We start from the raw sequence: 24,492 nt of genomic DNA, 5'->3' as shown, positions 1-24,492 counted from the left end.
GAAAAGACCACTTTCAGACATTAAATAAGTCTGAACTTGTTATAAAACAGCTCAGTTGAGCATGTATCAAGGACATTGTAATGTTTCAGGCAGGCCTAAATCATTTTAGACATGTAGACTTTCATCGACACAAACATTGACTCAGTGACACCAATAAAAAGGGGAGGGGCAGGTGGCATACATACACACTGCAAAAAGACACACGTAACAGTTTCTCCTCTCCCACAATGAGGCTACTGAAACCAGGCAGGTTTCGACTGGTCCTGAGAATCACCATTGCACTGGGATCACTATGGATCCTCTCCCTACTTACTTGCAGGAAACCAGGCTGGAATCCCAGCTCCGTTCTCAGGTACAGCTGGTTGGAGTATACAGACTCTGATGACAGCCCAGAGAAAGTGTGCAACTGCTCAGCTATCCTGCAGGGAGAGAGGGAGGCACTGGAGCAGGCCAAATTACTGATCATCACCAAAGACTTCCACAAGAGTGTTCACATCCCTGATGAACATTACATGAATGCAACCAAAGACTGCAGGTGTGTTGCTTTAAACTACAGATTTTAGAAGTTGTACTTTGCCAATATTTGAATAATGAATTTCACTGAAATCACTGAAAGTTCTTTGTTTAATATTGTTTATTTACAGTGCATTCAAATTAAGAAGAAAATACTTAACATCTCCTTTGAGCCAGGAAGAAGAGGAGTTCCCCCTGGCATACTCTATGGTTGTGCATCATAAGGTATGCAGATTCTAAAGCCTGAATTTTAATTTAAATAAACTTTAAAAGTGGAGTAAACAATTTACTTAAAAGTCATCAATCAAAGGAGCTCTTCACCACTGCTTGTGAATTTTTTTATATGCTCATAGGTGCAGAGCTTTGAGCGACTGCTGCGAGCCATCTACGCACCTCAAAATATATATTGTGTCCATGTGGACAAAAAGGCAAAATCCTCAGTCTTATCTGCCATCTGGGCAATTATTGACTGCTTCCCGAACATCTTCATGGTCAGCCAGCCTGTTGACGTGGTCTATTCTGCCTGGCCACGTGTCCAGGCTGACCTTAACTGTATGGCGGATCTCTATAACACCAGCACAAAATGGAAATACTTCATCAACCTTTGTGGCCAAGATTTCCCTCTGAAAACCAACTTGGAGATTGTAAGGACTCTGCGTTCACTGAAGGGCGGGAACAGCTTAGAGTCAGAAAAAATGCCTGCAGAAAAGATGTGGAGAGTGAGAAATGCACACAAAATAATAGATGGAGGAATCCAGGTACCTATTTTGCATTACATATATTTATAAAGGAAACATTAGAACGTACTGGTCATCACTTTAACATTAATTCACTATTTCAACCCCCTCAGGCAACAGGAAAGGCAAAGGAGCCTCCTCCCTTCAACATGCCCATAATGTCTGGAAATGCCTACTTTGTGGTTAGCCGTGGCTACATCCGCAGTGTGTTGGAGGACGGCCGAGTGCTGGCACTGATGGAGTGGGCCAAAGACACCTACAGTCCTGATGAATTTCTCTGGGCAACCATTCAGCGAATGCCCGGAGTTCCTGGCTCAACACGGCCCCACAGCAAATATGGCATGTCAGACCTCAATGCCATCGCTCGCCTGGTGAAGTGGCAGTTGCACGAGGGGTCGCAGGATTCTCCGGACGCGTTGTACCCAGAGTGTCAAGGCAGCCATGTCAGGGCAATATGCGTATATGGTGCCGGGGACTTAAAGTGGTTGCTCAAGCACCATCATCTCTTTGCCAACAAGTTTGACATAGACACAGACCCCGTTGCTGTCTACTGTTTGGAGAAATATCTCAGAAAAAGCGCACTGTCTGAGTTACAATAGATATATTGCAGGTTTTTCATAGCAACCGAGAATGGCATTCAATTCAAACCTTTATTAATACAGGGAAAGGCCATGGCGCAGCACGTGATTCAATTTCAAGATGTATTTTAAATTTGTTTATAATTCTAGTGTGATGAACACAAATTAAAATGTTTCATTAGTGGCACTATATTATTCAGTCGTATTACGGTTATTCGAGCAATTTATCAGTGTTACGATTAAAAATCCTGCAGTGGCGGACTGCACATCGGTAGCACCTGGACATTTCCCCGTGGCCTGATGGTCGCTCTGGCTTTCCTTGACCAGCGATATTATAGCAAGCAGGACCACCAACGTAATCACGTCTCTCTGCGATGCACACAGCAGCCAAAGATATTAATATTCATAATAATAATTGTGAAAAGGGAGCTTTCTCCCCCTTTTTCACTAGGCGCTGTCTCCCTATATTAAAACATTTGGTCATTTGATTATTATTAGAATTTTGATTATCAATTAGATTATGTAGATAATCTGGTTTTGAGTTGTGTGTTGAATTATTTTACAGCATGTATGTGTTGACAGTTTATTTTGTTATGTCTGTGATGTTGCTCTGTTTGATTGTTGTTTTTCCAGATCTGTGCATGGGGTCAGATCAGCAGGTCGATCAGGGAGAGGTGTGTAGGATCAGGTCTCTGAGAAAGGAGGGGCTGGGCAGACTCAAGGTGACAGAGAATGGGTGATGTGTGCTGCATTAGATGACATTTCAGTCAACCTATTGCATTTATCTGCTGTATTCTTGCAGATAGGTTGAATTGATAGGTCAGCAGTAGCACATAGTCCAAACTGGGTCTTGTCTTGAGTGTGAAACCTGTGTTCCATGCAGGTGAGGCTATAAAGCAAAATGCCAGTCAGTAGTGAGGGGGGGAGAGGAGTTGGCAGCTTTTTCTTTCTTTAGTATGATTTAGTTTTTTTTGCATTTCCCAGGGATATTTTTGTAGAACCTTTTTGTTAATGAACTACTTTTCCTTCCAGGGAAAGGCTCTCCCACCCACGACCTGACCATTACATTTGACAACTCTGTGTTAGCCCCCACCCAGACTGCTAGGAACCTGGGTGTGACACTGGACAGTCAACTCTCCCTTACTGCCAACATTACTGCAACAACACGTTCCTGTATATTCATGCTGCACAACATCAGGAGATGTGGGGGTTACAGCGCTACAATAATATTATAAAAGATATTACAACCATAACATACCTTGAAAAACATTGTAATTTGGAAAACGTTCCACCTTGAAGAACATAGTGGCCAAGTTTATAACTAGTCTGGTAACAGTTACATCTACGATTAGGCTAAGCCTACACAATTAAAAGGCTGGCGCTTCGTGTAAATAAGGTGGCTTGGGTTGGAGTCAAATTCCCGTCTACAATTATTGTCCCAGTCCGCTCGTGATTGTGAAACTTTTATGTGAAAACTTATTTTTTAAAGACTGATGAGGAGGAACACACCTTTAATGAAACAAATAATTGTACATGTTGTACAACAGATCAACACCTTGCAAGAATACATGTGATTATCAGTACACACACACACACACATTTGTACAGCTATAGCTGTACAAGAGCACACACACACACACACACACACACACACACACACACACACACACACACACACACACACACACACACACACACACACACACCGGCAGACAGAAGAGTTCTTCCCGCAGATTACGACCTAACGCTGTGTTTTAACTTCATTGTTGCAGAAGAAGCGACGCCCCGTTTAACCAGAAACATTCATATGAATTCAGCAGGTTTTTATAGAGATGATGAGGATGAAAGGACGTCAATTTCATAGTTATTTAATACATCTGGTCAATGCATAAGTAAACTAACCTGTGGTGGACCTGCCTCAGAAGCAGGAGTCTTGTGATTAAAAGGCAGAAACCTGATGACGCTAAGGTACACACCTGAAAATATGTCCCTAACATCCACTGCTGGTCAATAACATCCAATAACATCAACTGGCGGTAGGCAAAAATTTGTGCGGTAGAACATACAAGGGATAGTCTCCATCTTGTCCTATGTTAAAAAAGGGGAACGTGTATAGTTTAAAAAGGTATAGAGATAAAGATGTTGATGCCACATGGCTTTCTGCCATACAAGCCAGTAGCCAGTCAGATTTACCTTTAGCCTCAGTGTACCCTCAAGTTCGGCCTGAATCGTTGATTACAAGGGCAAAACACTTGATGACGCTAAGGTGCTCAACTGAAGTTATGTCCCTAACATCCGCTGGTGGCCGCTAACACCTGCTAACTGGTAGTTGATAACTTATTGTGCAGGAGACCTTCAAATGTACAAGGGATATTCACCATCTTGTCCTATGTTCTAAAATACATTGTAAAGTCTAGACCTCGCTAAATTATAGAGAACTCAACAGTTCCACAACGAGCACTTTGGCTGCTATGGAGAGAAAAACTGCCTCGAGCAGTTGGGATGAGTGGGGGGAAAATGGGGAAGACAAGAGAGGAGAGTTGGGTGGAAAAGAGGGGAGAGAAGAGAGAAGAGATAGAGACAGACTGTTTTCTAACCGTCATATTTAAGCCATGAATCATAATTAATATTGATTTGAGTGTATATAGCATCTCAAATATTTCTTTGTAGTCGAGAGACATTACATGAATTACTCTATTACTGAGGTGAATGACACTACGTGATATACAGTCAAATAGTTTTGCTCAGTGTTAAGTTTTTTAAAGTTTATCACTGAGTTAGAGCACAGTTCAAGTGTGATTGCTAAGCTTAGTTAACCAGCAGACTCTACTTCAGCTCTTAAATCCTGTTGATGAAGCTTCTTTCCAACAATGCAGTTTTCCAGCAGTATTTTATTCTAAAAAATGCATTATACCTCAGATTGTGATCTTTTGGTGTTTGTCCGCAACCACTAGAGGGTGGCATTCCCAAGTATTTAGCGCATGGCCCAGATTATGCTGACATTATTTTAGCCCGTAAAAATATATTTAAATGTTAGGGACATACAAGAATGACTAATAGATCATTACAAAGACAAATATTAATTAAGATAATATATACATTGTTTGTTGATTTAAAAAATGCCACAGTAGTTCAGTCTGACGAAGAGGCCTTGTGGGTGAGGACATATTCATCAACAGAGGCAGCTGCTTTAAAAACATCCCAAACCTGATAGTTATTCAAATGTTTGTGTGTGTATCACTGGCAGATGTTTTTCTTGAAGTCTTCCTTCATCACCTTTTAACTGTTTGACAATAACTTCATCAATCATTGAACTACAGCCAGGTTCATCACTTTTTTGGGTCCCCTGACCCTGGAAACATTGCCGTTGTTGTTTTCGCAATTTGCAACGCGTTTCTGTATTTGCATGTATTGGGACTTTTTTCAGCGCATGTGTCCTCAAATTGATGAAGTTGTTTTCTTACATTGCACATGTTTTTCTATTTGGATGTGTTTTCTTAATTTACAGTGCATTCGGCCACCGTACATATGGTATATTGTGGCTTCATTAAATCCATGCAGCCCCATGTGGGACACACATGTTAATTAACCTGCAGACTCCAAATCAGCTCTTTAATCCTATCGGCGAAGCTTCTTTACAACTTTGTTTGCAGTTTCTGCAGTGTTTTATTCTTGAAAACCCGAAGAGTCCAAATCCCTGACAATATTTGCAAATTTAAATAGTTACAAAAATTTCAAGGCTAATTGCAGGAGCTAATTTTAAACAGCTTTCAGGCATTTTTACACTTAAAAAAAGTGTGAGGTTAGTTCCTGTGTTATCTATTCTTTAATTTGATTCATAGATACATGGTTTTATTTTGAAAAGCGCACACAGGAAGTTGTGCTTCCTACTCATGGGTAGACCAGAACAAGTGCACCCAACAGTTCTGATCACATAGTGGTAAGGGGAGAGATAGAGGATAAAGTCAAACATGAAACTCTAATCTGATGTGCTGCTGGTAAATTCACAGGTAAGACACATTTATCTACTCTACTCTTCAGCTCAACCAAAGTAATTGAGTGTTAATTCATGATTTCTGCCTGAATAATGTTCATTTCACTGAATGTCTGTGCTTTCACCTCACAGATCTGTTTCGATTAATTTAAAAATAGTTTTATCATTAATATATATTAAACAATACATTCTGTTTGCTTTACACGTATTATGCTTACTATTGAAAGTGGTCTCAGAGTTTTAGACCCAACTTTTTTTTCCTCAAACACATGGTAGTCTACAGGATTAAAAATATATATATCTGATAGCAGAGATTAAAGTAAACATTGACATGAATTAATAAAGTAAAAACCAGACAAGGGCCTTGATAAAAACAATGATGTCATAGGGTGACTGAACTACTGTGGCAACGTAACTAATCAATAAGTAAATATATGAATAAGAATGTCAGATACAGGAAAATGTTTTATTTATCTTCTTTTATCTTATGGAGTCTTTTTGGTGTAGAGTAGTTTCTGTGGATAATGTTGAACTGCGAGAGCCTGTGTTGTACAAAGAGTTTAGCGCCTCAAATAGTGACCTTCACCATTTTACCTCCAACTACTTTGAAATATTTAATTAATGTAATTGTTGACAAAACGGGAGGAACTTCTGCATAGTTACCATTTTTTTTAACCTCCAGATCTTAATCTTTGGCCTTTTTCTTCATTTGTGTGTGTGTGCTTCTTGCGATTCTATTCTGTGGGTGATTGTCTGTCCAATTAAAATTGATAGTTGTATTTCTAGTTCATGTGTCAACAGTATCTCCAGGGAAACGTGGACTTTGTTTTACAGTTATGTTACACACAGTCATCTTACTGGTTTTATGGCTTCTTAATGTATCTTTTTACGTCAAAGCAAGGTGGCACCGGCCAGTTTTCTTGTACCAAGACGTAAAACAGGATATGAAAATGAAAAAAAATGAATAAATAAGCAACAAACAGAAACATATTATTATAAACCTTGCTGTTACGTGACTGGTATTTTACTTTGATGTAAGTATCTTAAAATATTGTTCCTTGTGTTAATATTGGTATAAAATTCAAATATTAACCAGGAAATAGTTGACCATTATCTCCATTGCAACATCATAACCTCATTGGGCCTCATTCACTAACATGTGCACAGGAATGTTCTTAGTCTCTGAAGAAATTATGCGTGTGCGCAAAATCGTACCATCCGATTTTGTTCTCAGCACCATGCATAAGTTTGTGAATCAGAATCATTCTAAATCGACAGATTTAGCTCTCTGTGATTAGCATACTGCCACTCTTCAATTTCTCCATATAAGGTCCTCCGTGTGTCATGAAGAGAGCGCTGTGCTGAACAGTTGAAGTTATAAGAGACGACCCCAAAAGGTAAAAAACACTGTTAAAGTGCCCGGAACGATCCGGAGTCATGATCCGACATCATCGATTAATAACTGAATACATGTGATTATCAGTACACACACACACACACACTCACACACACACACACACACACACACACACACACACACACACACACACACACACACTCCTGCAGATTACGACTTAGCGCTTCATTGTTGCAGAAGAAGCGATGCCCCATTTATCCAGAAACATTAATATGATTTCAGCAGGTTTTTATAGAGATGATGAGGATGGAATGACGTCAATTTCATAGTTATTTAATACATCTGGTCAATGCATGACAAATTTCTTTTTTTTAATAAATGGAGTTTGATATACTATGCATTTATTTAAAAGGGTGTGTTTACATTTTCTAGGACAGCCAGGCCTTCATCATTTTTGTGTACGCATGGTCTAAGGAAGTTCTAAATTTGTGGAATACATCCAGAACTCACACTGCAAAAAGACACGTAACAGTTTCTCCTCTCCCACAATGAGACTACTGAAACCAGGCAGGTTTCTACTGGTCCTGAGAATCACCATTGCACTGGGATCACTATGGATCCTCTCCCTACTTACTTGCAGGAAACCAGGCTGGAATCCCAGCTCCGTTCTCAGGTACAGCTGGTTAGAGTATACAGACTCTGATGACAGCCCAGAGAAAGTGTGCAACTGCTCAGCTATCCTGCAGGGAGAGAGGGAGGCACTGGAGCAGGCCAAATTACTGACCATCACCAAAGACTTCCACAAGAGTGTTCACATCCCTGATGAACATTACATGAATGCAACCAAAGACTGCAGGTGTGTTGATTTAATCTACAGATTTTAGAAGTTTTACTTTGCCAATATTTGAATAAAGAATTTCACTGAAATCACTGAAAGTTCTTTGTTTAATATTGTTTATTTACAGTGCATTCAAATTAAGAAGAAAATACTTAACATCTCCGTTGAGCCAGGAAGAAGAGGAGTTCCCCCTGGCATACTCTATGGTTGTGCATCATAAGGTATGCAGATTCTAAAGCCTGAATTTTAATTTAAATAAACTTTAAAAGTGGAGTAAACAATTTACTTATAAGTCATCAATCAAAGGAGCTCTTCACCACTGTTTGTGAATTTCGGTTATGTTCAAGTACACAAAACGGATACATTATTCATATAATTTTTTATATGCTCATAGGTGCAGAGCTTTGAGCGACTGCTGCGAGCCATCTACGCACCTCAAAATATATATTGTGTCCATGTGGACAAAAAGGCAAAATCCTCAGTCTTATCTGCCATCTGGGCAATTATTGACTGCTTCCCGAACATCTTCTTGGTCAGCCAGCCTGTTGACGTGGTCTATTCTGCCTGGCCACGTGTCCAGGCTGACCTTAACTGTATGGCGGATCTCTATAACACCAGCACAAAATGGAAATACTTCATCAACCTTTGTGGCCAAGATTTCCCTCTGAAAACCAACTTGGAGATTGTAAGGACTCTGCGTTCACTGAAGGGCGGGAACAGCTTAGAGTCAGAAAAAATGCCTGCAGAAAAGATGTGGAGAGTGAGAAATGCACACGAAATAATAGATGGAGGAATCCAGGTACCTATATTGCATTACATATATTTATAAAGGAAACATTAGAACTTACTGGTCATCACTTTAACATTAATTCACTCTTTCAACCCCCTCAGGGAACAGGAAAGGCAAAGGAGCCTCCTCCCTTCAACATGCCCATAATGTCTGGAAATGCCTACTTTGTGGTTAGCCGTGGCTACATCCGCAGTGTGTTGGAGGACGGCCGAGTGCTGGCACTGATGGAGTGGGCCAAAGACACCTACAGTCCTGATGAATTTCTCTGGGCAACCATTCAGCGAATGCCCGGAGTTCCTGGCTCAACACGGCCCCACAGCAAATATGACATGTCAGACGTCAATGCCATCGCTCGCCTGGTGAAGTGGCAGTGGCACGAGGGGTCGCAGGATTCACCGGACGCGGTGTACCCAGAGTGTCAAGGCAGCCACGTCAGGGCAATATGCGTATATGGTGCCGGGGACTTAAAGTGGTTGCTCAAGCAGCATCATCTCTTTGCCAACAAGTTTGACATAGACACAGACCCCGTTGCTGTCTACTGTTTGGAGAAATATCTCAGAAAAAGGGCACTGTCTGAGTTACAATAGATATATTTTAGATTTTTTATAGCAACCGAGAATGGCATTCAATTCAAACCTTTATTAATACAGGGAAAGGCCATGTAGCAGCACGTGATTTAATTTCAAGATGTATTTTAAATTTGTTTATAATTCTAGTGTGATGAACACAAATTAAAATGTTTCATTAGTGGCACTATATTATTCAGTCGTATTACGGTTATTCGAGCAGTTTATCAGTGTTACGATTAAAAATCCTGCAGTGGCGGACTGCACATCGGTAGCACCTGGACATTTCCCCGTGGCCTGATGGTCGCTCTGGCTTTCCTTGACCAGCGATATTATAGCAAGCAGGACCACCAACGTAATCACGTCTCTCTGCGATGCACACAGCAGCCAAAGATATTAATATTAATAATAATAATTGTGAAAAGGGAGCTTTCTCCCCCTTTTTCACTAGGCGCTGTCTCCCTATATTAAAACATTTGGTCATTTGATTATTATTAGAATTTTGATTATCAATTAGATTATGTAGATAATCTGGTTTTGAGTTGTGTGTTGAATTATTTTACAGCATGTATGTGTTGACAGTTTATTTTGTTATGTCTGTGATGTTGCTCTGTTTGATTGTTGTTTTTCCAGATCTGTGCATGGGGTCAGACCAGCAGGTCGATCAGGGAGAGGTGTGTAGGATCAGGTCTCTGAGAAAGGAGGGGCTGGGCAGACTCAAGGTGACAGAGAATGGGTGACGTGTGCTGCATTAGATGACATTTCAGTCAACCTATTGCATTTATCTGCTGTATTCTTGCAGATAGGTTGAATTGATAGGTCAGCAGTAGCCCAGAGTCCAAACTTGCTCTTGTCTTGAGTGTGGTTTCTCTTTGTCTTTCTGTTTAGTTCACCTTATACTTACCAGCACAGATTGTATGTTCCATGCAGGTGAGGCTATAAAGCAAAATGCCAGTCAGTAGTGAGGGGGGAAAGGAGTTGGCAGCTTGCTGTGAGGCTGCAGATTTTTCTAGTTTGTTTCTCTTTTTCCTTCTCTGGTATGATTTAGTTTTTTTTCCATTTCCCAGGGATATTTTTGTCTTTCTGTTGTAGAACCTTTTTGTTAATAAAATGCACAATTTTTTCATCTACTCCTGCTTCTTCAGTATTGCTTTTTGGGGGTTACAGCGCTACAATAATATGATAAAAGATAGTACAACCATAACATACCTTGAAAAACATTGTAATTTGGAAAACGTTCCACCTTGAAGAACATAGTGGCCAAGTTTATAACTAGTCTGGTAACAGTTACATCTACGATTAGGTTAAGCCTACACAATTAAAAGGCTGGCGCTGCGTGTAAATAAGGTGGCTTGGAATGGAGTCAAATTCCCGGCTACAATTATTGTCCGAGTCCGCTCGTGCTTGTGAAACTTTCATGTGAAAACTTAAAAAAAAAAAGACTGATGAGGAGGAACACACCTTTAATGAAACAAATAATTTTACATGTTGTACAACAGATCAACACCTTGCAAGACACAACTATATTCATAAATAAAACAAAAAGAAAATAAAAGTAGACACACACCGACTGTCCCTGTCCAACCATCAGTTAACATAGTATTCCCTGATCACTCCCCAAATTGTTTTCACACACACCATGGACAAATATGATTAAAATAACATTAGTACACAGTTCTACATCTGGGTGAGTAATCAGATCTGAGTAATCGGAAAGGATGCAACTGAAGGCATGCAACACATTACTGCAGCTATGGGAACCGCCTGTATGACATCCCCAGAATGTTCACAGTGATATACAATGCTAACAGAATAGCCAATTCGTAGCTTTTATAAGACATGTTTAGGGTGTGATACCTATATAATAAACTATTAAAAAAGCAGCTTTCACTTTCTGTTTCATATCGTTACAAACTGCAGGCTTGAATTGGAATTTTTAATGTGTGGGTCATACATTTGTAAACCTTGAGTGTCTGAAATCAGATTCTACATCCTGTAACGTTACAGTCTATTGACCAAGCTACAGTACAGTATAATCCTAACTGTTCAGGAAACACAAATGTGTATTTGTGAGCAGATGGGCAGTGTTACAACTGCTGTTATGTCATATTACTGTGTTATTACCAAGCCTGTTAGTAATTCCTCCAAAGTGAATTAAGAAGAATAAAACTGTTTAATCAAAAATGAAGAAAAAACCCCAGAAACTAATAAATGGGGAACACAATCAAGTGCTGTGTAACATACAGTAGTACAGAACAGTGACAGTCTCAGTCACTGTACATACCGGATTATGTTTAGCACCCAGTGAGAGGTGTTAATACCTCCCTCACTGAACAAGCAGTCGCCTGATGTTTTGTACCACAGCTTATTCTTTTCCAGCCTGTTGCTAGTGCCGCGAACATCATGCTGCAGGGCCGCTCATATTCAGTCATGCTGTGGTAGAATACAGCACATTGCAGGGAGAAAGTAGGCAGGAGTGTCAGGTGTCTTGTGTCTGTCAAACGGCCGAGTTCCCCTTCTTGTCGGCTCTGAGCGAGAGAAGATGACAGAAAGAATAGTAGTATCTTTGGCTTTAGAATGAAAATGTTTCAAACAAAGGTATTTCCAGTAAAAAAAAAACATGAGATGTGGAAGAACTTGGTAGTCAGATCATATTGAAAGGCTGTTACAAAGCATACATCTATATACACATATATACTGTGCACCTACTGCTTTCCCAGTGGGGGGCATTTTTTAAAGATGGTTAAATAGTGCAACTGAAGCGTAACGAGTTTGCTGTGCAGTAGGTTGATTACGATCATGTCTTCAGCCGACCATCAATTATGTTTCATTCCACTACATCACACAACAATCTGAGAACCAAACCTCAGAAACTAGGCGAGGATTTACTGACCAGCACATTCCTTGTTAGCTTTGAATTGTTTGGAAAATGTCTCTGTGAGGCGAGCAGACCAGCATGGAGAGTTCAGTGAGGCTCAGCAGACAAAATACCTCCATCTCTTTTACTGCAGCAAAATGAACCAGGAAATCTTTAAAGTTACATCCTTATTTCTCAATGATATATGGTAAAATACGCGTCCATGACTTCACTGATAAGGTCTCATTCACCGGTCTCAGGTTGAGGAAGAATTGACTTGATAAGCTACTCAGGTCATAGTGACGAAAGAGACAGATTCATAGTTCAAACATAGATTATTGACACTGTTGTACTGGCAAAAAAGGCGTGTGTCACAGCAGAGATGTGTAAACTTCCTTATCTCCGCTCTGTCAGCCAAACTGTTGACTTGGACCAACATTTTTAATGTGTGAACGTTTTTCTCTTTTGTTCCTTGTCTTGGAGTACTACTTACTTAGCTGCTGATTCCTGCAAATCTGTATCCAATCTGGATTCGCATTGGGTGGGAAGGTAGAGAGCAAAGGTTAGTGAAGGTGTCAAACAAATGATGGGCACGGCCACATTGTCAGTGCACATGCAGTTGCTGGAGATTAGTGGTCTCTCCTATATTTCCACTGCAGCAATATCAAGAGTGATTGTATTTCTATCTAAGGGTGTTGATGTGTGTAGTTTGTGACACATGCTCAGTGAAACAAGGCATGATGTTACAAATTGAGATGGCCTCTTGGATAATGAACAGGGATAAAGTTAGAATGAGTCAGACTTCATTTTTACATCTATCTATTTGCACTGAGGTTTTGTGGGTTTCAGGGAGTTCCGTGTTTACATTGTCCTGATGAGACACCAGTAGTTGTGTACATGACTGTCGTCTCTATAGGAAATTTGTGTTGCAAAAAGTATCAAGGAGGGCATCAAGGTGAATGGTTGTGTGTACACAGTTCAGGTTTTATCTTGTAGCAGTGGTCAATCTTTCCCTAACCTCAACCACCGAATCATGGTTTTGTTAAATTTGACAACACCCTAAAGCAACCAAAGCTGTTGTCTCAGTTCAGGGGTTGCATCCTTCGAAAGGGACACCACCTACCTGGCCCAAAACCACCTCCTCTGTGGGCCATGTAGAGAGATGGCGTGGTCTATACAAGTTTTCCGTGATCAGTTTCACCAGCTTCTCCTACCCTTATTGCTGTTGCCTAGCAACAGAGCTGAAGTCAGACATGCCAAGCAGGTTTTAACACCCTTCTTTTTTTTTTTTTACATGTGTACATTTAGATGTTCAGTTGAGTTGAAGTGTGATACTCAAGCACTGGACGTCTCGTCACTTGTCGCCACCATTTCCTCTTTGAGGTTTGTCACTGAAGCGCAATGCATCCTGGGATAGGTTGGGCCCAGAAGGATCCACCCGAGTTAAACTAACAATTATCTTATCTCACTCAAGGCTCAGCTGCAGATCTAATACTACACCCCTTATTCTTCTCAATTGTTACATTTCCTCTAAATTCCTTAGTAGCATATTATCTGTGCGTTGGGAGTGACTATGTTGTTAGTGCAGGCTTCCTCAGGTTACAGATGATTATTAGAGTTTTACTAAGATGTCACAGATGAGAGGTGAGATGAAACAGTTTACACAGGAATCCATAACACGAACAGAAAATCAGTATCCGGCTTGCTTTGTGTTGGGTAAGGAGGCAGCCTGAGGTCAGTAGAAGGTTAGTCACAGCTTATGAAAATTAACAGCAGCTTTGAGAAAAAAATTCAGAAAGACTTTTAGACAACATAGTGATCAATGCAGATTTACCTCATGCGTGCAAATCTGTGTTTACCCCTCTCCTCGTCATACCTTTGGGCAGAGTGAGAGATGTATAAACATGCCAATGCAAATTTGGCACTTGGAATAAAATATTGCACTATGTTTGTTTACTGTTTGTTTTGTGACTTTTTTCGACTAAGGTTATAGATCGTATACACACCTTGGCCATTAACCTCTGACATCACGCTCAGGGTGGGAAGATCAAATGCGTGTTGCTGTGATCCAGGTTTATATGTCATGTAAACACAGATAATCTGACAAACTGTTTGCATTTCACTGCTTCCTAAATTATCAGCAACTGAGAAGACTAAATTTGGAGGGACAGGGGACCATGTTAGACAGCAGCTAACATTGGCAACCACTTCCTAACTCACATCAATAATAATACTGTTACCTGATATAGTGGAAAAGATATTTTAATCCGGAAATAACAATGCGCCTCTGGGACAAATTTATACAAGCCTAAAATGCACTTGAATCAAGCCTGTAATGTAATGCTAATGCAAAATCCAGTGGTGCTTGAAACAAACCTTTGTGTTGGTGTAAACTGAGCATTACACAAAACGCATATCTCACAAATCTTATTGGCTTCACACAAGTGTATTGTTAGTGGCCCAGGAAAGTGCAGTGCCCTTTTTCATGCGATTTGGACATGTGATAAAAATTGGATAAAAAGGTGAACAGTGCTCTGCAGCTGTTTTTAAATGTTGGCTTTATAGTAAAAGCATAGTGCTCCTTTTACATTGAACTGGATTACAGTGCTTTTATTTTGAAAAGTTATTAATTTGGGTCTGAAGATTGTGTCGAACGCTTTAGGCGTCTGAAATAGCGCAAATGTGACGTATGAAAAATAAAACTGTGGTTAAGTAAATCGTTTAAACTTATATATAAGCCACTGTGTCGTTGGCTGGAAGAGCACCTTCACCTGCACCAGAGGATCAATCAGCGCAGGTGAGAGCTGTTAGCTGATACATCCTCTGGTTTAAAAGGCAGCGGCTGAGCTGCCTGAGGGGAGACACGAGAGACAGAGACACGAGAGACAGAGACACGAGAGACACGAGAGACACTGAGCTGCAAAGCTGACGGGCCAGCAGGAAGTGCTGTGTGTTTTGAGTTTGAGAGTTTTTAAGTTTCTGTTTTGAGTTAATAAAGATGCTGAAAAGCGACACCTTTGTCCCTGGCTGTGTGTGGGAGAGCCCCCTGGCATTGTCAAATGTGAACAGTAATGAAACAAATTCAGTTTTGAAAAACTATAAAATCTTCATTGCAGATAAAGCAGGTTTATTCTGTTCATAAAAGCATTTTAGCTCCCCGAGCAATATGTAAGAGGAAAATGGCCACCACGTGACTATGGTCTATTAAAAATATGATCACAGCAGAAATTATATTATTTGTCATTGACTGCAGCCAATACTCTTCAGGAAGGAAAGACAAAACACACAAAAATATGAAAAATCCAGACACAACATTAATCATATCTGCATTTATATAACTTACTTTATACTGTATATGTTAGGTATGTGTTGGATAAAAAAAAAAAAAAATCAACATCCATTAACCGCTGCTGTGAAGAAAGTTTTCTATCTTCCAGGCTTTAACATCGTTCAAAAACAGATAATAACTGCACCTTTAAACTGACCAGACTGGATTTAGCATTCCTTAAAAACCACCATCCATGACGGTAGACATGCTGTTTCCTGACACATTTGTTCTGAAGTCCGATATCTCAAACTAACAGATGTACTTACTTGATAATGCTGGGTGGAATGTGAACGTACTCGATTGGGATGATTTCTCCAAGCTCCCGCAGACTATTCACATACTTGATCTTACTGCTGAACTTGGAGCTGTGGAAAACAAAAATTAGAAAGGTCTGTTTCACTGCTTACGTGATCTGATTCAACCACTGTAATGGGGGTATGTTGGTTCCTGGATTTCCAGACTAGTCAAAAATGTATTCTTAGAAATAGTTGGGCCATTCAAGTTGCTGCAATTTAATGTGTAGTGTCAAGTGCTAATAGATCCAAACATGGATATACTATTAAGAGGGTTTCTTGATTGTACATCCTGTGCTGAAATGTTTTCAACAGTAGTGCCATTTAAACTTAAAGGACAACAGTGAAACCTGATGAAGGGTCTGGTTATTCCCAGCAAAGTCCGTATGAACCAGGAAGGATGAACAATGATGAACATCTTGAGGTTTTTCTTTAGTCTGTTGGACAAGAGCAGAGGCAGAGGAGGTGTGAAATGATCAGTAGTAGCTCTTTTACACTTGGCCTTTCTCCAAATTTACTATACACCATAAATTTGTGTTAATCACAACAGTATCATAAAATGATTCCTACTTTACATTTGCATTGCACTTGTTGGTGTGGATATTACCTCCTGTCTATCATTTGGTAGCACTTTTTCATCCAGCTAAAACCGGGCATCCTCCTGCGAGGTGTGGCGCCGTTCAGATAAACAATTATGTAATCCTCTGCCACCATTAGTTCCAAGGTACTTATCACATACCTACACACACAGACAACAGAAAACAGAGTCAGACAGAGAAAAAGTCACAGAGAAAGTCTTCAACAAAAAGTAACATTTCATTTAAAATTCAACTTTCTTGTGAATTGATTTAAGCTAGGCCTCTCCATTTCATTCAGGGTAGTGTTAATCCTACAGCATGTCATGATAAATTCATATAAAAGAGAGCTTGTAACTCTGCATTCATGAGTTCAGTAAAGGCATCTTCTAACTAACATGGCACTGCCCCCTTGTGGGAAGCCTTGACAGAAGAGTGGACGCTGTTAATCCAGCAACTTAATGCTTGTGATTGTAGAATGATGTGTGGGGTTGTAATGTTTTGCGCGTCCACATGTGCTTGAGCCACGTAGTAAAACTTTACTTACAGAAAAAGGTTTTCCATGACATAACTGTAATTGTCACAGTCGCTGTCTGGAAGGAAACATGCTGCGAACACAATGATGGCATTCTGTTCCGCGTAATAACCTGAAAGCATGAAACACAGGAAGGGCAATCAAAGTGGGTCTCACTTGCAGTGCACATAGAACTGTGATTTCATTCACCATAAAATTTTAACCCACAAACATTCTCTTGGATTTGCTAACGACAGATAGACAGAAAACATTTAGCGTCAGATAAGATGCTTTAATTGCAGTGCATTTTACTTTGAGGCTCAAATTATTGTGTCTCAGAAATATAGATTGTTTTCCATTGTATCATGTAAGATACAATGGAAAGAGGTTGAATGCCTCCAGATTTTAACAATCTATTGTCTAAACAGCATTTGAGCTTCCCACCCTGAGCGTGACATCAGAGGAAAAGGATTAATAAATGTGAAACAATTCACCAGGGCCCATCAATTAGCACTAATAGTAACATGGGTCTCATTTTTAGTGGAACGGATTACAGATACTTGTTATAAATTACAAATACAGTACATGTATGTTCATATGAATATGAATTTGTGTACTTTTCAATTCTGATGCCAACATGTTGATTGCTTTGAGGTGCATTTATTTTATGTGATAAGCTGCCAAGGGAGGGTCCATCACTCTTATACTTCTATAAACCAGTCTTTCCCCTTTTACTGTGTAGTGACTATGAGATATGTTTAGTAGATTGGACATTCAAATTTCTAGGCTCATTTAAATCAGTTCAATCAATAAACACAATCTGAAATTTGAAAGGGGAACGTTGGTTCGACAGTGGCTGAGTGTTGTGGAACATGCTCTTAGGTAAAAAAAACATGACAAAAACAAGTTAGTATTTATATATTATATTTAAGAATAAAATCAGCAAACAATGAAAACCGTGCAGCAAGATTCATGTCGTCAAATGTGGAGAAGTGAGAATGAGGACATCAACAGAGATTAAAAGATCCAAAGTTATGAAACACAGAGTCCTGGTGAAATTATGGATCTTAGCGTTTGTGGTAGCAAGCCTACCTCCGTGAGAAATGACCCTTTTGTACAGCTCGATGCTCTTCATATCAATGCGATGCTCCTGCTCTCCAATCACCACGCTCCTCCACAGTCGGCTGTCCCTGCTCCCCTCGGCTGAACTGTGTCCTGCGGTGACGTCACTTGAAGCTACTCCCGCAGCCAGATTAGACTCTTCTGAGTCCCCTGTTTGTGACATGAGTGATACATAGAGATAAAGATATGACACGTCATGTATAAGTTGTATAGGCTTTACAAGACGACAGGGAACAAACAAAAGGAAATCCTGAGCTAAATCACATTGATGAAAACGATGGATGCTGCCACATACATACTGTAAAAGAGCAGAGTCTGTCATCTCCTGTGTGCATTTAGACGTATTCATACTGTAGCTTCAGGCGTCTGTCTCACCGTGTCTGCTCAGCTCCAGTGATTCTGCCTCGTCAGGTGTGTCCAGCTCATCAATGTTGATGTCCAGGTCGTCTCCAGTATCCAAGGCCTCGTCCTCCGTGTCCAGAGCGTCCTCTGAGAGAAGAGACCCCTCACTGTGGTCCAGTGACACGTTCAATGGCGGCGCGGCCAACTTTCTCCTTTGATTTGAGCTGCCCGACACATCTGCCGAGGAGGCTGGGTCTGCTCAGAGAGAGATGGCGTCATTTTCTTTCTCTTTTTTAAAATGTCTTATTCTTTTGTAGAGAAAGGTTGCAGATCTACAGCCTTGATCACCATATATGCATGTATTACATGATGCTACATAAATTCTATCAGTACCTGTGTTTTTGTAAATGGATGAGCAACAATAAGTGAAGTATTTAGTTGAATACATGAACTGCATTTCTCTTTGTGTTACGCATTTGTCAATTAATCCAAGTATTCTTCCTAAAAGATGTTAAATATCACTTTTAGACAACTTAAATATGACTCAAGCAAATTCAAACTGTTTTTTAAATCTCCCCCAAACATTACATATTGCTATTCATCTTAAAATTAGACTGTTGAGCCTTAACATATAATCTTTTACTAATAAGGTGCAACAAATAGCACCACTAGCACTAAAATTTCACTGTGAATAACTGAGACAATTTACAGTAGGTGTAGTTTATCTTGCTGTTTATTTACCTTCTCCGTTATCCAGCTCCTCAGCAGCTTCCTCACTGGAGCCCATCTTCATCATCATCCCTGTTGCCCCGTCCCTCTGTGGGGAGTGTCTGCTCAGAGGCACAGAGAGGCAATAATGAGCCACAACATAGATCACCATTGCTATCACCACCGCCACCATAGGCACAGCTACACATAGTATTGGGCCAAACAAGCCAAAGAAAATCATCGACAGAAAACCTCACTTTTCCCATGACATTGAGTGAGGGAGAAAGTTTAAAATCTGTTCATCTCACAGCAGATACGAAAGATTACAGAAGTGACAAAGCAGACGGACAGAAAGCGACTCACTGCTTCTTTCCCAGGCTGCACGTGTGGGCTGAGGAAACAATACTGAGCTGTGTTGCTACCTCCCCCTACCAAAGCCCCTTTTAACAGACTCTGATTAGCATAAGGCCCGCTAACAATAGAGGCAGTGCAGAGAATCCAGCACACATGCTTATAAACATGAGGAAACACACACACACACACACACTCACACACAAAGGCTGTGTTTTCATCTTTTTAATCTCAGGACACCTACCTTCCTCTCACTCTGTTTTCTCCCAGCATGAGTGACTGAACCACTCTTTCCACTATCAAGTCACATGACCACTTGGTTATGGAAAGTGTGATGTGTGCAAACACACACACACACAGAGTGTAAAAAAGACAGGGGAGGGTTGTGTATCTCAAAGAGGGGCCGGGGTCATCGGAATTACAAAGTGGGGAAAAACACCATGATGTATCTGCTAATGAGGAGCAATTAAATGTTTTCTTTTTCATGTGTAATATTACCGCCCACTGAATAGTGATTCCAGAACAAGACTTTAGATTTTGACTTTTGATTGAGAAAAAATATAACTAGGATCAAACATTCCCTCAATATTAAAGATGAGATATTCTGACTTTTAGATTCTAGTATGTGTCGATAAATTAAATAATGCAACTCAGTGGCATCTTTCGTTAAAACGGACAAATTACCATGTCTTTAAAGGTCCATGTCGACAGAAGTGGATTATTTTTGCATAGGGCGGAGGATTTTGTCATGGCTCTGGAATCAAGACCTTAACTTTAGCGCTTAGATGAAGAGTATCTTGGATTTTTTGTTGTGGTTTTGTTTGTGGACACTTTGTTTAATGACTTGTCCTGTGTTTCTTTTTGAGTTCTGTATATTCCTGTTTTATTTTGAAACTTTGCTCCTCATGTGATTCTAACTTGACTGCCTCCCTGTGATTGTCTGTACCTGTTCCTCATGCGTTTCCCCTGTGTCCAATTAGCCCCCCCTCTCCTGTGTATATAAGTCTCTGTGCTTCAGTTTGTCCTTATTGCCTTTCCCACGTCCATGGTTTGTTATGGTTATTGCTCTGTAGTATCTTCTCAATGTTTCCAGCGTTTTTGTCTTTTCAGTTTAGCCTCTTGAGAGTTTTTTCTCTTTGTGGATTATAAGATTTGTTTTTTGAACCTTAACTTCTGTAAGTACCTTTTGCCTTTTATTAAAGGACACTTTTTGTTTTACTACTTTATTTGCTTCTGCATTTTTGGGTCCACCTGCTCCTTTAACTCTGACAGCATTAGTAAGGTAGTAAGTAAATTCTGATGACCAGTAGAGATAATAAAAGCAAAAACAATGTAAAAATATATGTGCGTATTATTGTAAAGGGTGGGGGTGCAATATATTTTGATTATTAGAAATAGATACATCCCTGCTTCTTTAATCCTTTAATATGATGCAGTGAAGAATTACACGATATGTAAAAATATTAAATGGCCGATGACATTTTAATTAATAATTGTTTTTAGAAAAACTTTTTCCTCAAATTTGGCATTTGCTGATACCAGTGGAGGAAATAATGAAATCTTAGACAGTGGAACTTAAGTGTTACACTGTGCTAATGAACCTTGAATTTTCTGAAAGTCCAACTTAAATCTGTATGAGTTAAAGCTCACCTTGACAGTAGAGAGTGAACGTATTCCTCCGGCACGTACCGTGCATGATCTTCCCTCTCAGGTTGGACGTCTGATTGGTAGAATGGCTGTCCTTCCAACTGGTATTGAGCATGGTCCGTCTCATACTGACATTGGCCGTCAGTTTGATATTGAGAGCACTGAAGTTGAGAGGAGTCATCTCCATACTGGTTTTCAGCCACGTAATGAAACTTGGAATCATCCGGGGTGTACTCAGCGCTAACCCCAGCTTCATAGTAGCTCTCAGTCTGGTCAGACCCACATGGAATAGCTGCTGGATCAGTTGTAAACTCAGCGTAGACAGCTGTGGTGTTCAACTGGCTGTTAGATTTGGGTTCTACGCAGGTTGAGTGCGTGGTCTGGATTTCAGTTCTTTGGTCAATATGATGGTAGTTGTAGCCATACTGGGTCTGACCCTGAGTTACATCGTGACTTCCTGTCCACTGATATGCAGCATTTTCATTGGTTGGCTGGGATGACACATCTTGATGTCTTCTTCCAGGGGAATAAGGACAGAGAGAAAGACAAATTAATTTAGGATTTGTGGATACAAATGGAGAACATTGAACCTCATTCATCTGAGCTATGTGTGGAAAAAACGTAAGATTCAATTTTAACTGAATTTTTTTATTGAGTTGTTTGAGTACTGGTGTGGTCAAATACCCAAGGTTTAACAGTTGAAGGTTGAGTTTTTGACCGATTAGCTTAAAGCTTAATGGAGCAGTGTTATTACGAGTGGGCCCTGTCTAGTTAGTTTTGCATGCATGTGCACAAGGGTGATGTTAAGTGCATTCCTGCCTTTAGTCCCCTGATCTAGGAATCACAGCAATGTCTCAGCAAAGACGGGGGAGAAGAGGACTGAAAAAGGACTGAAAAATATGGATACGAAAAAAAAATTTAAGTTATGAAAAGAAATCTGCATTAACAATCATAATGTCCCTTGGAGAGCACTTACCTCTGCCAAGGCTAACTGGCCACTTTATCATTATATAGCAAAAACACATGTATTCCGCACCTGATTTCACCTGTTCATGGGTCTGTCAAAGGTCTCTGCTTTGTTTCTGAAGAATTTCACTAAAAACACCCTATTCCGCAAATTTTTTAGAAAGAAAAACAATCCTGGATTTGCGCCATTAACTAATTATTCTCCAAAAGTTAAGGGGTTCTTCCTTTGCCTGTGCCCCTCCCTTCCACCTAAATTAATTAAAATCGGTTTGGTAGTTTTTGCAGAATCATGCTTACAGGCCGATAGCTAGGAAAACATAACTTCCTTGGTCGGAGGTAATGATTTCTGAGGAGGGAAGCGTTCAACATATTTGTTGGGCTTTAAGGATCCAAACAAAGTGTGCAACGCCGACTGTAAAGTGAAAGTTTGTTTGTTTACCTGAAACTCTACAGGGAACTTTGTATTTAATTAAATCCAGAGAAACCAAACTGTTTTAACACCTAGATATAAATTCACCATTCATATAAATTCATACCGTGTAATACTCCTCTGCAATATAAAAGTAGACAGTCTGCTTGACATACAGCATATTCAAAACAATTACCACAACAAGACCCAAATATGTTACATACTCTTTACCAATGTTGAGTTTAAGCCGAAGGGACAAACTTTTCTTCTCTGATACACTAGATATTAACTAAGCACAAGCACACACACAGGTTTGCATGCAGGCATTCACACCAACACCTTGTAAGAGAGCTAGGGGAGCTGTTTTCATTAGCTGTGGTGGGGCTCCAGCTGTAATGAGGCAGGTAATGCATATTTAATGAGGCATAAACAGATTTATAAACACACACAGAGAGGTGTGGATGGAAGCTTGCTGTTGAACATATGAAACACACACTCACACACACAAACTCATTTCCTCAGGAGGGCTTTCTAGCTTCATTTCAACAGTCTGTTCAGCAATTCTAATATTCCTCTGACATAGAGACTTGATTGAGAAAACTGCAGAGACTCAAAAACCCAGCAGAGAACAAAGAGGGGAAGAGGGGAGAGTGGGAGAGTGAGATTGTGTGTGTGTGTGTGTGTGTGTGTGTGTGTGTGTGTGTGTGTGTGTGTGTGTGTGTGTGTGTGTGTGTGTGCGTGTGCGTGCACGCGTGGGACAGGCATGAGTGTGCACAGGCCTGTTCATTCACTCATTCTGTGAACAGAAAATCTGCTGTAAAGAAAAAAGTGAATGCTGGAAATTGAAAATCAAACCCAAACTATCTGCAAATAAATATATACTATTCACTAGATTTACAGTAAACTAGTCTATGAGAAATGTATTTGTAATTTGGGTTGACAAACCTTTTAAGAGAAGAACTTCTTGTCTTTTTATATAAATATATAAAAACATTTGTACGTTATTAGTTTTTATGTATTTGAACTAGGGCTGTCAAACATTCATTTGAATGTGGCGGGGGAAGGTTCATGTTCGAACTGGAATGACACGTTCAAATTGAAAAAACAGTCTAGAGGCGCATGAGTCCGTCTGAAGTAGTTTGCCTCTTGATCCAACAGAGGGCGCTCACTATCAGCTTGACCTAAAACATGCCATCATGACCTATCAGTAAAGTAAGACATGTCCTGTTGTTTAGTTAAGAAAATGGAGGACACTAGCAAGCAAAGCTGCTTCATGCAGACAATCACATCAGCAAAGCATCGGAGTAGCAGCGTGTGGAAGTGGAAGAGGCAGAGGAGAGTGTGAAGTATTCAAACTCATCTGACTGCATGTGGGGTATTCCAATTGAATTAATTGAGTGTCATTTTATGTTGGAACTTGAGTTATGGAAAAAGTCATAGCCTTAAATTGAACTGGTTGTAAATGTGACAGAAGTAGAGTAGCATAGAGCTTAAGACAAAGCACATGAGTTGAGGACTGTTGCTTACCTTGAAACAAGTGAGTAGCCATCTTGAGAGGCTTCGTGGCTTCCAGTCTGTTGGTCAGATAAACATTCATCATGATCAACAGTCCTTACAGGTTGGCCATTATAGCAATCCCCCGTGTCCTGAAGGAACCTGCCCTGCTTCATCTCAAGTGTTTGAAAATCAGTTTGTTGAAACGATGAACCTCTGCTCAGCTCCTCAGTGAAACTTAACAAATCACAAGATCCTAACTGTTGTTTGTCTTCCCTCTCATCCTGTACTTCTGGAGTCCATTTGGTCCGGGTAGTGTGGTCCATATCTGTTTCCTCCTCCTGCTCTTCCTCATCATTCTTTTCTTCCATCAAATCTCCAGAAAATGGTAATCCAAGTCCTCTGTCAGTAGAAATCCCAGATTCACTAAATGGGGTACCAGCCAAAGAGCTGGGATGGGACACTGAACTGTTGCTAAGTACAGGAGATTGTATTTCAGATGGTGCTTGCGGT

At 40.2% G+C, this 24,492-nt stretch overlaps 3 protein-coding genes across 8 annotated transcripts in view; 2 read left to right on the top strand and 1 right to left on the bottom strand.

The window, feature by feature from the left end:
* The first annotated feature begins 26 nt into the window (after nt 1-26).
* On the top strand, nt 27-10,399 carry LOC117768421 (beta-1,3-galactosyl-O-glycosyl-glycoprotein beta-1,6-N-acetylglucosaminyltransferase-like). 5 transcript variants are annotated; one of them, XM_034596738.1, is made up of 6 exons: nt 27-73; nt 7,674-8,035; nt 8,145-8,238; nt 8,412-8,816; nt 8,909-9,401; nt 10,348-10,399. In XM_034596738.1, exons 1-5 carry the CDS (start codon nt 62-64, stop codon nt 9,392-9,394), a joined length of 1,359 nt encoding a protein of 452 aa, XP_034452629.1. In that variant the 5' UTR covers nt 27-61; the 3' UTR covers nt 9,395-9,401; nt 10,348-10,399. The 5 variants fall into 5 exon arrangements, with proteins under 5 accessions (XP_034452629.1, XP_034452632.1, XP_034452628.1 ...); XM_034596741.1 differs by lacking the exon at nt 10,348-10,399 and having other exon boundaries at nt 33-157; nt 7,672-8,035; nt 8,909-10,338; XM_034596737.1 differs by lacking the exon at nt 10,348-10,399 and having other exon boundaries at nt 36-72; nt 7,673-8,035; nt 8,909-10,338.
* Nucleotides 179-2,770, top strand: LOC117768422 (beta-1,3-galactosyl-O-glycosyl-glycoprotein beta-1,6-N-acetylglucosaminyltransferase-like). 2 transcript variants are annotated; one of them, XM_034596743.1, is made up of 5 exons: nt 179-535; nt 645-738; nt 867-1,271; nt 1,364-1,860; nt 2,761-2,770. In XM_034596743.1, the coding sequence occupies exons 1-4, from the start codon at nt 228-230 to the stop codon at nt 1,847-1,849; spliced, it is 1,293 nt and encodes a 430-aa protein (XP_034452634.1). In that variant the 5' UTR covers nt 179-227; the 3' UTR covers nt 1,850-1,860; nt 2,761-2,770. The 2 variants fall into 2 exon arrangements, with proteins under 2 accessions (XP_034452634.1, XP_034452633.1); XM_034596742.1 differs by lacking the exon at nt 2,761-2,770 and having other exon boundaries at nt 1,364-2,067.
* Nucleotides 10,400-10,810: 411 nt separating the features above from the next.
* The window catches only part of LOC117768419 (protein prune homolog 2-like), a 38,427-nt gene continuing 24,745 nt past the window's right edge, over nt 10,811-24,492 (bottom strand). Inside the window, exons 10-21 of the mRNA XM_034596732.1 lie at nt 24,013-24,059; nt 21,114-21,626; nt 19,146-19,234; nt 18,438-18,659; nt 18,033-18,212; nt 16,974-17,073; nt 16,459-16,590; nt 16,202-16,288; nt 15,825-15,923; nt 14,065-14,106; nt 12,724-12,756; nt 10,811-11,901 (exon numbers count right to left, since the gene is read on the bottom strand). Of these exons, the coding sequence (XP_034452623.1) occupies nt 11,871-11,901; nt 12,724-12,756; nt 14,065-14,106; nt 15,825-15,923; nt 16,202-16,288; nt 16,459-16,590; nt 16,974-17,073; nt 18,033-18,212; nt 18,438-18,659; nt 19,146-19,234; nt 21,114-21,626; nt 24,013-24,059 (1,575 nt within the window). The 3' untranslated portion in view covers nt 10,811-11,870. The remainder of the gene's footprint in view (nt 11,902-12,723; nt 12,757-14,064; nt 14,107-15,824; nt 15,924-16,201; nt 16,289-16,458; nt 16,591-16,973; nt 17,074-18,032; nt 18,213-18,437; nt 18,660-19,145; nt 19,235-21,113; nt 21,627-24,012; nt 24,060-24,492) is intronic.

Source organism: Hippoglossus hippoglossus, chromosome 9 (genome assembly GCF_009819705.1).
Source record: "Hippoglossus hippoglossus isolate fHipHip1 chromosome 9, fHipHip1.pri, whole genome shotgun sequence".
Lineage (NCBI taxonomy): Eukaryota > Metazoa > Chordata > Actinopteri > Pleuronectiformes > Pleuronectidae > Hippoglossus > Hippoglossus hippoglossus.
This window is presented reverse-complemented; position numbering and strand designations above follow the sequence as displayed.

Excerpts from the sequence above, each read along its gene's own strand:
- LOC117768422 (XM_034596743.1), top strand. The coding sequence starts at position 228 with ATGAGGCTACTGAAACCAGGCAGGTTTCGACTGGTCCTGAGAATCACC. Across the intron at positions 536-644 it reads AATGCAACCAAAGACTGCAG|TGCATTCAAATTAAGAAGAA; the intron begins GTGTGTTGCTTT and ends GTTTATTTACAG. Across the intron at positions 739-866 it reads CTATGGTTGTGCATCATAAG|GTGCAGAGCTTTGAGCGACT; the intron begins GTATGCAGATTC and ends ATATGCTCATAG.
- LOC117768421 (XM_034596738.1), top strand. Across the intron at positions 8,036-8,144 it reads AATGCAACCAAAGACTGCAG|TGCATTCAAATTAAGAAGAA; the intron begins GTGTGTTGATTT and ends GTTTATTTACAG. Across the intron at positions 8,817-8,908 it reads TAATAGATGGAGGAATCCAG|GGAACAGGAAAGGCAAAGGA; the intron begins GTACCTATATTG and ends CAACCCCCTCAG.